The sequence below is a fragment of the Myotis davidii genome, unplaced genomic scaffold (genome assembly GCF_000327345.1).
Source record: "Myotis davidii unplaced genomic scaffold, ASM32734v1 scaffold540, whole genome shotgun sequence".
Taxonomy (NCBI): domain Eukaryota; kingdom Metazoa; phylum Chordata; class Mammalia; order Chiroptera; family Vespertilionidae; genus Myotis; species Myotis davidii.
In genome coordinates, this window is record NW_006292916.1 from 339,879 (window position 1) to 351,801 (window position 11,923).

Below are 11,923 nucleotides of genomic sequence, written 5' to 3' on the forward strand. Positions count from 1 at the left end.
GCCAATGAAAAGGCCAGGCTGACGGTGGCGATGAGCACCCAGTGCCGGTGGCGATGAGCACCCAGTGCCGTGGAGGAGGCAGCACTAATTACCTGGCTGCACTTTCTTTAATGACACATCTTGGCTGTTTTGAATGCTATTGTTTAAATCAGTTCACCCTCCTAAAGAACCCTGATTCTCATTATTGTGTGAATCCCATTAGATCTTCTAATTTGGGTGGGGGGTATACTAGTAACTGTTGCTTCTCTATGAAAATAGCCTGGTTTAAAACTAATGAGAATTAGTTGATGTTTTCTTTCTGTTTCCGTAGCTTCTTCACGGCATTTGCCACAGCCTGTTGCACTTTGTTGTGCTTATATTTGTCTTCCCACTGACTTGGAAACTCCTTGAAGGCTAGAGTATGCTTCTTCATGTTTGTATTTTTAAAAATGTTTTTATTGATTTTTAGAGAGAGAGGGAGAAGGGACAGAGAAACAGAAACATCAATGAGAGCAAAACATCCAGAGGTTGCCTCCTGCACACTCCCTATTGGGGATCGACCCACAACCCAGGCATATACTCCCACCGGGAATCAAACCTTGATCTCCTGGGTCTTAGGTTGATGCTCAACTACTGAGCCACACCAGCTGGGCTCATATTTGTATTTTGAGCGCAGTGTCGTGCATGTAGTCCGTTGCATAGATACAGGTGTGAACAAAAACCATCTTCATCTCCGTGCCCTCTCATGCTGTGACTACTGGCCGATCTCACTGTCCTCAGCAAGCACATCAAAGCCCTTTAGTTAATAATTGTCCGTGGTCCTTAACATGTGACCATAACTACTTTTGTTAATAATGGCCAGAATGACAACCGAGCTGAATATCAAACTGGGGATAGTATGGACCACAAGGAGGGATGGCCCCTGGCACTACTGCATTCTTTGTCCCTTGGTCTTGTCAATCAGTAGTGCCTGAGTTATAGTATAAAAACAGCACAGCAATGGGAGTCTTTGGCGGAGAATAAATTGTGCAAAAGTGAGGGGCTGTCTGTCTGCTCCAGCCCAACTTTCCCAAAGGTAAATTATCCCATTTTAATTTCTGTTCTATTCTATGGAACTGCCTGCTCCAGCCTTCAGTCTGAAGCTACCTTCTCATTACAGGGGACCGAAAAATATTTGAAGAAATTATGGTAGAAATGTTATGAATCTAATGAAAACTATAAGCTCACAGATTCAGGAAGCTCAAGTAATTCCAAGTAGAATAAACACATAGGAAACCATACCGAAGCACATCATATTAAAGCTGCTGGAAAATGGTGATAAGGAGATTATCTTAAAAGCAGCTAGACCAGAAAATAAAACATTACACGCAAGGAAACAAAGTTGATAATTACTAGTGACTTCTCACTTTACACAGCACAAGTCAGGAGACAAAAAATGACATTTTCATTGTGCTGACAGAAAACAAGTTGTCCACCTAAATATGTGGACAAATATGCTCTTAATCTCTTAAAATGATAACTGTTTAAAGCAATAACAATGTATACTGGGTTTTCAAAATATGTGAAAGTTAAATATGGTTTCAGGGCATGGAAGACAGAGGGCCGATGGAGGTGCATTGTAAGGCTCTCACCCTGTGCATAGGTGAGAAGGCATTATTTCAAGGTGTAGGATGGTAAATTAAAGATTAATATTGTAAACTCTAGAGTAGCCATTGAAAACATAAACACAAATAAGCCAATAGTGGAGACAAAAACAGAATAAAAATATCTATAATAATAAAAGCATAATATGCTGATTAGATGGGACGTCCTTCTGGACGTTCTTCCAGATGATCTTCTGGACAAAGCTGGGGCTGTGAGGGAAGCCCAAGTCCTAGGTGCCAGAGGAAAGCTGGTGCCAGCAGCTGGGGGAAGGAAGGCCTACTCTTGCACAAATATCGTGCACGAGGCCTCTAGTTTATAGTAACAATGAACAATAGCCAAAATCGAAGTGAAAATGTCAGGAGTGGGACTGAAGTTGCCTGGCTCTGTGCCCTTATTAGAACAACTGTGAAAATAATGCGCCTCAGGAAGCATCAGAGTAAAGAAAGTTTTTTGGGAAAAAGTGGAACCTTAATGTGACTTAAAGAGCTGAAAAGCATGTTAGGAAGAGAAGTGAAACAAGATATTTTAGCGAGGGAGAATGGCATAAGCAATGGTGAAGGTGGGAGAAGGGGAAATACAATATTTTTAGTTGGAGAAGAGGATTCATGCAGAAAGTAATAAGGGAATATTGAGAGGTACCGGGTTGTTGGCAGATGGTCAAGTGCCTTGATTAGACGTGGCCTGCAGGCAAGAGGGATGCTCTGAAGCTCTTCCTGTCTCGGAGTCAGTGCCTTGCCCTCAGCAGCTGGGCTAGACGTCCTTTTCAACCTGTGTAACCACTTTTTCTGGTGTCATGGTGCCATACACTTTGGAGTCAAAAACCCTGGGGTTCATATCCAGGTCCTCCACTTAAAGCTGAATGACTGGGGGTCAAATTATTTAATCTAAACCTGAGTTCTATCAGAAACCGTAATTCCATAAAAGGACACCACTGCCAGGCCTGTGGCCCTTCCTTATAGGAGGGTATGTGCTCCAGGCTAATCAACCAGCCTCCCTTTCCCCCTGACTCCATGACTGATTCAGAGTCAGCAGGTGATACAGGTCTGGCCAGTCTAGGTTCTTCTTTCCTCTATGTGTCTAGCAATACAGTGGTATGAACCTAAAATTGCTATGATGTGAGGCTATCCTGCCAAAGAATGAAGCTGAAATGTAAGAATGCAGAATCAGTTGAGTAACAAAAAGGAGGAAGTTCTGGTAACATATTTAGAGGCTCCTGATGTAGCTATGATAGAACCTGAATCTGCCCCTGGCCTTTTTAACTGTGTGAGCCAATACTTTCTCAACTCACTGTCTCATCACCTTAATGTGCTTTAATCCTCGGTACAAGAAAATATTAAGAACACTATTTTATAGAGGGATTTTGAGGGGTGAAGTAACTTGTTAAAGGTTCCCAAGGTTAATGAATGACACAATTTAGATATCTCCACTCTTCACCATGGTCTCTGTGATAAAATGGCTAGTTTATAGCAAGCAGTTGGTAAATGTTGACTCCTGTCTCTTTTCCTATAAATGTCATCCAAAATCATGCTTATATAACCAGAGATCTCTGAGAAAGCAGGAGCTAAAAAATTGCTTCTACAGATTCTGGCTCATTTATGTGTAGTTTGTTCTTCAGAGCATTATCTTTTTTTTTTAGTATATTTTATTGATTTTCTACAGAGAGGAAGGGAGAGGGACAGAGAGTTAGAAACATTGATGAGAGAGAAACACCAATCAGCTGCCTCCTGCACACCCCCCACTGGGGATGTGCCCGCAATCAAGGTACATGCCCTTGACTGGAATCGAACCTGGGACCCTTGAGTCCGCAGGCCGACGCTCTGTCCACTGAGCCAAACCGGGCTTCAGAGCATTATCTTGAAATGATCTGACCTACTTCATGCTTGAGTCTTACTGTCTTAACTTCTAAAGGCTTGTCTCTCTCAGCTGATCTCTGAGATTCTCAGCTACCTCTGGGAGTGAGTGTTCCTCAGATTTTCATTGTCTAGCCGTCTGGTCCTTTGACTTGCATTATATTCAGATGTCTACCAATTTCTTCCTGGGCAGGTGTGTCCCACAATTTCTTCTGTGTGACTCAGGTGTCCTACAGCTGCTCATGCTGGTGCCCTCTCCTCCCACCTAATTCATCAAGCTCATCTTGGTTCTTTCTCCACAGTGACCAGGTTTGCAGGCCACAGTGAGCATGTTCATGAAAACAAATCCCATTGCTTTAGCTGGTGAATGTTCATGAGCAGCACAACCTAAAATGGACATTTCACTATAGGTCATTGAAAGGAATTCCCCTAGAAGTCATGGATATGTGTTGTCACCAGTTGACTAAAAGTTGGAAAGGCCTAAAAGTAAAAAGAGTTAATATTTTGATTCAGAAATTTGGACCAAGAGATCTTCTTTCTGATTATATAGAAATGTCTAATAGGTATGCTGCACCCCTGAAATTAATATAATATTGTATGGCAATTGTAATTGGAAAATAAATTTTAAAAAGATAGACAATAAATGAGAAAAGAAGGAACCTTCATTCATTAAGTCTTCAGTCCTCCACTTTAGAAAATGAGGAGTCCTGGCATGAAATACTTTGCAGACCTGTCTGCAGAGAGCACTGGAAAAGGAGCTTGGAGATCAGGGTTAATGCCACTCCTTAGCCACTCTCTAATTAGAGAAGAAAACTTCCTTCCTAACAGAACCTCTAAATTGGTGGGGCAACAATGGACCCATCTAAAAGGCTACTTTGCTCAGCCTTCCCTGCCAGAAAAAGTAGCCAATGGAATGCAAGCAGAAGTGATTGGGGGAACTCCTGGCATAGATCTTTAAAGTGGCTTACACAGCTGGAAGGTGGCTTTTTAGTGCTCCCTTACCCCTTCTTGCCTAGAACCCAGATATGATGAGCACAGCTGCAGCAGCCATAGGAGAACTCGAGGGTGAAAGCCAATGGAAATGACCCTTAAAACAGAAAGACAGTATGTGGGCCTACACAGCCTGGACTGCGTGTCTTTAGACTTTTTTAAGTGAGAGAGAGGGAAGAGGATAACTCAAAGTCTTCGTTGCCAGCAGCCCCGCATCAGCCCAAGCTGATTGGGTGACCTGGGAACATTACTAATTAAGCAATGAGCCTGAGTTTCATCTTTTGTAAACCCATGGGGTCCTGTTAGATCACTCCTCCATTTCTAAATCTCTCCAATTTTAAGACTGTATGAGTGCACAAGTACAAAATCCCTAGGCTTGTCTGATCTCTATTCTACCTTGGCCTTCTGGGCAATGAGAAAGCATGTACATCCTTAGGAAGAAGTCAAACTGATTATGAACATAGAATTACCACCTGACCCAGCAATTCTACTCTGAGGTATGTATCCAGTAGAAATAAAAGTATACATGTATACATACATACATACACGAAAAGACTTACAATTGGATGTTCATAGCAGGCATTATTCTTAATATCTAAAAAGTGGGAAAAAACTAAATGCCCATTAATTGATGAATAAACAAAATGTGGTCTATGCATAGCCCATGGACACAGACAATAGTGTGGGGAAAGCCAAGGGAGGTGGGTGGGGGCTTGGTAGAGGTGAGCAAAGGTGGGGGGAATGGGGGACATCTGCAATAGTGTCAACAATAAAAAATTAAATTAAAAAATGTGGTGTATGCATACAATAGACTACTATCTATCCATAAAAAGGCATGAAGACTGAGACATGCTGTAATATGGATGAACCTTGAAAAAAACTATGCTAAGTATAAAAAGGCAGATGCAAAAGACCACATATTATATTACTTCATTTATGTGAAATGTCCCAAATAGGCAAATCTATAGAGACAGAAGGAGTAGTGGTTGCCAGGGGCGGGAAGGAGAGGGGGATGGTGAGGAGCTGCCCATGGATATAGGTTTTTTTTGGGGGTGATGTGCTCTGGAATTACATAGTGGTGACGGTTGCACAAGCTGTGAATATACTAAAACCCACAGACCTGTACGCTTTTAGGTGGTGAATTACATGGCACCTGAATTATATCTCTGTTTTAAAAGAAGTGATTTGAAGCATTTTGATTGAAGTGGACAGCACCAAGACAAGTGCTGTCCTGGTAGGTGTTGACAAGGGTGTCTTAAGAAAAACACGAGGAGTAGGGGACTGGGGGGAAGCCTCTAAGTAAAGGTACAAGTGAGTCTGTTTTCAAGTGAGTGACTCAACTCTGAGGCACATTTTTAAAAGCATGACCTCAAGCTGAATATCTTACACATTGGGGAAAAATTGGCATTATAATACTTATCAACTAACCTTGTCTAGTATTCAAATTACATCTTAACTAAAGTGCGGGTGTGTACAAGGTTAGACTCCAAAGAATTTCCATTAATTTCCTACTCACTTTCATAATAACTACCTGCTGACAATATTCTTCTTGCCCTGGTTGCATTGGGACACGGTGTGAGTGGTGTTTTACAACCAGGAAATTCTGTCAGTGACCTCAACAGAGACAAAGGCTTGGCATTCATCTGTGTTCAACCCATACAGGGAGGTTGAGTTGTGGACCAACCAAGGACAACTTTGGGTTTTTCCTTGAAACCAGAAAATTTCTTTCGCCTAACTTCATAATCCTCATGCGGCCTTGTATAAAATAGGACCTGAGACATGCAGCTGTGGAGAAAAGAGCATGGGGTCCAAGGTCTTCTTTGTGCAGAAAGAGTTCTCTGATCTTAGAAGACTGTCTCTGTCCCTCAGCCTCCTTATGATAAAATACGGCAGTCAAATTAGATTTCTTAGAGTTATTTTTAGTTCAAGTTTCTATTAATCTGGCACACTGTTAGTCTTAGATCTTCTCTGGCTGATGGTAGAGGTGTGGGCAAATTTGGAGCACATTAGGGTACCCATTCCTTCTCAGACTTTTGGGATGACCTCAGCATGACTCCAACTCCCTTCCTCAATCCTCTTCTGTATCCTGCATCACATCACATCCCAGTGGGTCTTGTAAGTCGAGTACTGTGCTCAGAAGTGACTATTCTCCTGATGGCACACCAGGGAGAGATCAAACAGTTCCTTTGCAGAGTGTTGAAAAAACACAAAACCACCACCCACAAATCCCGTCACACAATGGTAATGTAACAAAGGAAGCTAACAGAAAAGGCATTTCTTAATTCAGGCTAGTCTGTACATTTTCCTGCTTTTGAACTATTTTCCTGAGAGTGTATTTCACATGCATATTGATATGATACAAGTGTGTTTTCAAGCTTTGCTCCAGAGCATCTGCTTGGCTGAACAGTGTGGCGCCCTCTTCAGGTCACGCCTGAGCACTAGCCATGTGTGGTCTTGCGTACACTGGCAGGCTAGCCGGCTGGCCTGCTGCTGCCTGCTATCCCTTTCTCACAAGGTGGGAAAGAGAAGCACCATGCTTACAGTGTGCCCGGGCACTGGAAGCAATCCCGCTCTTCTCCAAAGTGAATGGTCATGTGTCTGACAGGTTGTGGGAATGCGCGGCCAAGGATAGATCCAGGGGCCCTGGCAGCTGACCCATGTCTTCAGGACATTTAAAACCAATGTCACCCTTCAATTAGGCGGTTGGAAGCTTTACACTGGGCTCCTGCCAGTTCACTGTTAAATGTGGAACACAAGCAGAAGCCACAGCTCCTGACCTGCTTGGCCCTCGGCCTAGTGGTTGTGATGTACACATGGAAAGTGAACTGCTGCTCTTTTTCATTGATGGGAGCCATTTGGTAGAATTAACTTTTCATACTATTTATGAATGATATTACTCACTTTTCTTAGGAACTCTTTTCAAATATACATCAGTTTCTAATATGGAAATCCCTATCTACCCTTCACCTTGTCTTTTTTTAACACTTAGGTAGAAGTAGAAAAACCATGTAGAATGAAATAAATACAGGGTAAGATTTAAAGTAGTATATTTTTTTCTAATTTTGAATTTTCTAAAAATTAGAAAAAGCATAAACCTAGTTTTCTTTCTTCCTTTTGGGGTACATAAATAAATTTTGTAAGTTTGTAACTTACACTCCACTTCTTTTCCTAAGCGAGACACTGACTAACCCAGATTAAGGCAGTGCACTGGCACCAGGTGACAAAGCATAATTTCTCCCGTGGAAGCAGATGATCTTAACTGGAAGTCACTTGTTGAAATCCCACTGCTTCATTAGTGGTTGAAAACCCAAACCCCAGCTCTGCATGATAAGAATGTAATAAACCGTAAAGATTATGGCTTGCCTATTTAAAGTAAAATTCTCCATTGATGCAGAATTCACTTTCATATAAATTCAAATGTTGTTAACTTAAATACAAATAGTTTGCTATGGAGTATAAACATGATTGCTGGAAAGAAAAGTTGCTTGAGAATTTTAGTGTATTAACTATTTATAAATCCATGGCTATTCCTAAGTACAGGTCATTTCAGCAACCTAAAAAGGCATAGCATCACCTACCTTTTGACAAAAAATCTACTTGGCAAAATTTATAAAACAGCTATTCTCATATACACCATCTTATACACACAAAATTATTCATTGTGGCACTATAAGAAAAGCATAAACAATCTACATGTCCATTGATAGAAATTGGTTAAATAAAATATGGTACAACTACATAATGGATACTATGCATCCATTTAAAGGAGAGAAGGTCTCTGTGTTTTAAAGATATTCTATTTAGTAAAAAAAAAAAAAGAGGCAGCAGAACAGTGTGTTAATGTCATAATGTGTGTGACAAAAAAGGGGGTGGGGGGAGTGAGGGAATCTACATAGGTTTGAAGTATATGGACTATTTCTGCAGGGATGCAAGAAAGATAACAATGCTAAGAATGGTCGCCCTCCAGGGAAGAAACTATTCCAAAAGACACAGAAGGAAGAGATTTGCTTTGCACTTTCTATCCTTTATAATTTTGTGATGTGTTTGAAAGGAAATAGAGGTATAGTAGGATTTCTACATGAAAATACCCACATTTAGTGTGCTTTCAGGGAGGCATCCTTTCAATGAATTCAATCATTATTTAAAGGCATTCTGACACTTGGATTGATGTCCCATCTTAAGCTGGGTTCGACGATGATTGGTTCAATTTACCACTGAAAGACTAAATTCATTTGAACTTTTACCTATCCTTTCCCTTTCCTAAAGGAAGAATCTATAATAATAAAAGGGTAATATGCTAATTAGACCAGACATCATTCTGAACATCCTTTCTGACCCAGCTGGGAGGAGGGAAGCAGCCTGGGGGAGGAGGGAAGCAGCCTGGGTCCTGAGGGCTTGACAGCAGCCAGAGGAGGGAAGGAAGCACGGGTGCAGGTGCCAGAGGGAAGCAGCCAGGGGAAGGAAGGCCTATTCTTGAACGAATTTTTGTGCATCGGACCTCTAGTTTAATATAATGTGTTCTGAAAGTTACATTTAAGTTGATAATAAAGAACTCAATAAAGAGGAGACAGAAAAGAGGACTATTAGGACACAAACGTTTATGTGATTTTAGCCATTACAGATAGTTCAGAAATATCTCAAATGTTACATTGATGTTGTCGTGTTACAAAAAGAAAACAAACAAAAGAACAGGCAACAGTGAAGAGCACCAGAGAGTCAGCGCACACACCTAGAGCAGACCATGCTTCTTTCCTTCAACTGCAACGATATGTTCCCCAGGAACCCTCCCTCCCCCTTGCTTTCCTTTTCAACTCTCCCCAACCTGAATTAAACTGCAAACTTAAGCCTCGTCCTCCCCCTCCTCCTCCTCGAACTCGCCCTGCTCATCAGCCGTGGCGTCCTGGTACTGCTGGTACTCGGACACCAGGTCGTTCATGTTGCTCTCAGCCTCGGTGAACTCCATCTCGTCCATGCCCTCGCCCGTGTACCAGTGCAGGAAGGCCTTGCGCCGGAACATGGCCGTGAACTGCTCCGAGATGCGCTTGAACAGCTCCTGGATGGCCGTGCTGTTGCCGATGAAGGTGGAGGACATCTTCAGCCCCCGGGGTGGGATGTCGCACACGGCCACCTTCACGTTGTTGGGGATCCACTCCACGAAGTAGCTGCTGTTCTTGCTCTGAATGGCCAGCATCTGCTCATCCACCTCCTTCCTGGACCTGGGGCCATGGTGGCGGACACCAGGTGGTTGAGGTCCCCGTACGTGGGCGTGGTCAGTTTCAGGGTGCGGAAGCAGATGTCGTACAGGGCCTCGTTGTCGATGCAGTAGGTCTCATCTGTGTTCTCCACCAGCTGGTGCACGGACAGCGTGGCGTTGTAGGGCTCCACCACCGTGTCCGACACCTTGGGCGAGGGCATCACGCTGAAGGTGTTCATGATGCGGTCTGGGTACTCCTCCCGGATCTTGCTGATGAGCAGCGTGCCCATCCCTGACCCGGTGCCACCCCCCAGCGAGTGGGTCAGCTGGAAGCCCTGCAGACAGTCACAGCTTTCTGACTCCTTCCTCACCACGTCCAGGACTGAGTCTACCAGTTCGGCGCCCTCCGTGTAGTGGCCCTTTGCCCAGTTGTTCCCGGCCCCGCTCTGGCCTGCCAGAGAGAAAGACATTTCACAAGTCACTGAGGGTTGCATTTAAATTTACCTTAAACCCCTTAATCAATGAGTCAGTGTTCAGATAAGACTAATTTAGGTTATCACTAAAATGTTCAGACATTAAAATATTTGGTCATGGATGTAATTATAAATAAGGAAAGCTAGGAATACCTGGCTATTGGAGGGCAAATTCATTTTAGCTTAAATTAAGATTGAATCAGCACACAACTGGATGTTCTTCATACTTTCCCCTAGGCAGTCACACCCCTCAGTGCTGAGCTGTCTGGTGTAAAATGAGCCTCCCCTGCCATCAGCCATACCACTTACTCACCAAACACGAAGTTGTCGGGCCTGAAGATCTGGCCGAATGGTCCAGACCTGACGGAGTCCATCGTGCCCGGCTCCAGGTCCACCAGGATGGCCCGAGGTACGTACTTGTTACCTGCGGGGAGGAAGAGCTGGACTTAGACCTGCCCACAGAGAGCTCTGAAGAGAAGGGCTCGGTACCAGTTTCTTTTTTGCAGGTACTGCTGATGGCCCCCAAACAAAGGCAGGCACAAGACCCACCCAATTCTCAGCCGGTTCATTGAATGAACCGGGAAGCTCACTGAAATACCACAAAGGGTGTGAATTCAAAATCCTTTAGGCCACCTTCCCTTAGAGCCAAACTCCCAGGGTCAAGCCCCTGGAAAAAGAGGGGGTAAAGAGCTAGAGGTGGGGGAAGTAATGCAATTACCAGTGGCTTCATTGTAGTACACGTTGATTCTCTCCAGCTGCAAATCGCTGTCTCCATGGTAACTGCCAGTGGGGTCGATCCCATGCTCATCGCTGATGACCTCCCAAAACTGAGGCACAGTAAAAGGTTGCACTTATCCACGCCCAACCCTCAGAGTGGCCAAGACTTACAACGAATAGTACCCCCGACTCAGTTCTGACAACACAACCTTTCAGGGGCTCTAGGACTGGGTGGCCCCCACAGCCGCAGGATTGTATTGTGTAAGGGCAAAATGTTGAAATTGGGCGTTTCCCCGACGAGTAGAAGGGTATTTGGGGGGAGGGGAGGGGCCAGCAACCGCACCGCCTGCACCTTCCGCGCCCAGGGTCACAGCTGCCTGCCGGCGCCGGAGGGAGGCGGGCGCTCAGGGACTGTAGCCGGCGCGTAGGGGGTGGGCGGGGAAACGGCGACCGAAGGGACAAGAAGGAGGATGGTTTTCGATTCAAAGCACGTCCTGAGACCTCAAGACAATTGCTCTCCTCCCCTCCCCCCGCAGCTCGACTGGGATTCCAGCGAGTAAAATCAATTCTCCCTGCGTCCCGGTGCCTCCCGCAAACCCGCTCGCACAGCCTCCCAGACAGCCCGGCGCCTTTTCAAGGTGCGAGTTCCTGGCTAAATGAAGAGCAAGGAGAAAGCGGAGTGTCCAGGATTCTAAACGAGTTACAGAAAAATGAAAGAGAGGTTCCCCAACCCCCCTCACGAAAGTCCACGCCCCACTCCGCTGCACAAAGCACCCGGGAAGGTCTGTGCTTGGAGAGCCCTGGGCCTGCTCAGGATGCGGTCGGCACCCAGGAGCCCCAAAGAGCTTTAGGCCCGGGTCCTCGCCCCCTCCCAGCCCAGCCACCTTGGCGCCGATCTGGTTGCCGCATTGGCCCGCCTGGATGTGCACGATCTCACGCATGATGCTCGCTAGCTTCTTCTGGCCCCGGTCGGCGTCTGGTCCGTCTGTTCGTCCTCCCTTACACACCCACTGCGGGGTCACAGGGAAAGCGCAGGGGAACCGACCGGCCGAGAGCGCCGGCCCAGCGGGCTAGGC

At 44.9% G+C, this 11,923-nt stretch overlaps 1 protein-coding gene across 1 annotated transcript in view; it reads right to left on the reverse strand.

The window, feature by feature from the left end:
• The window catches only part of LOC102767782 (tubulin beta-2B chain-like), a 63,300-nt gene extending 51,388 nt beyond the window's left edge, over nt 1-11,912 (reverse strand). Inside the window, 5 exon segments of the mRNA XM_015565709.1 lie at nt 9,303-9,686; nt 9,689-10,108; nt 10,444-10,554; nt 10,849-10,957; nt 11,732-11,912. Coding sequence (XP_015421195.1) covers nt 9,304-9,686; nt 9,689-10,108; nt 10,444-10,554; nt 10,849-10,957; nt 11,732-11,788 — 1,080 coding nt within the window. The 5' untranslated portion in view covers nt 11,789-11,912 and the 3' untranslated portion in view covers nt 9,303.
• Between the last annotated feature and the right edge of the window lie 11 nt (nt 11,913-11,923).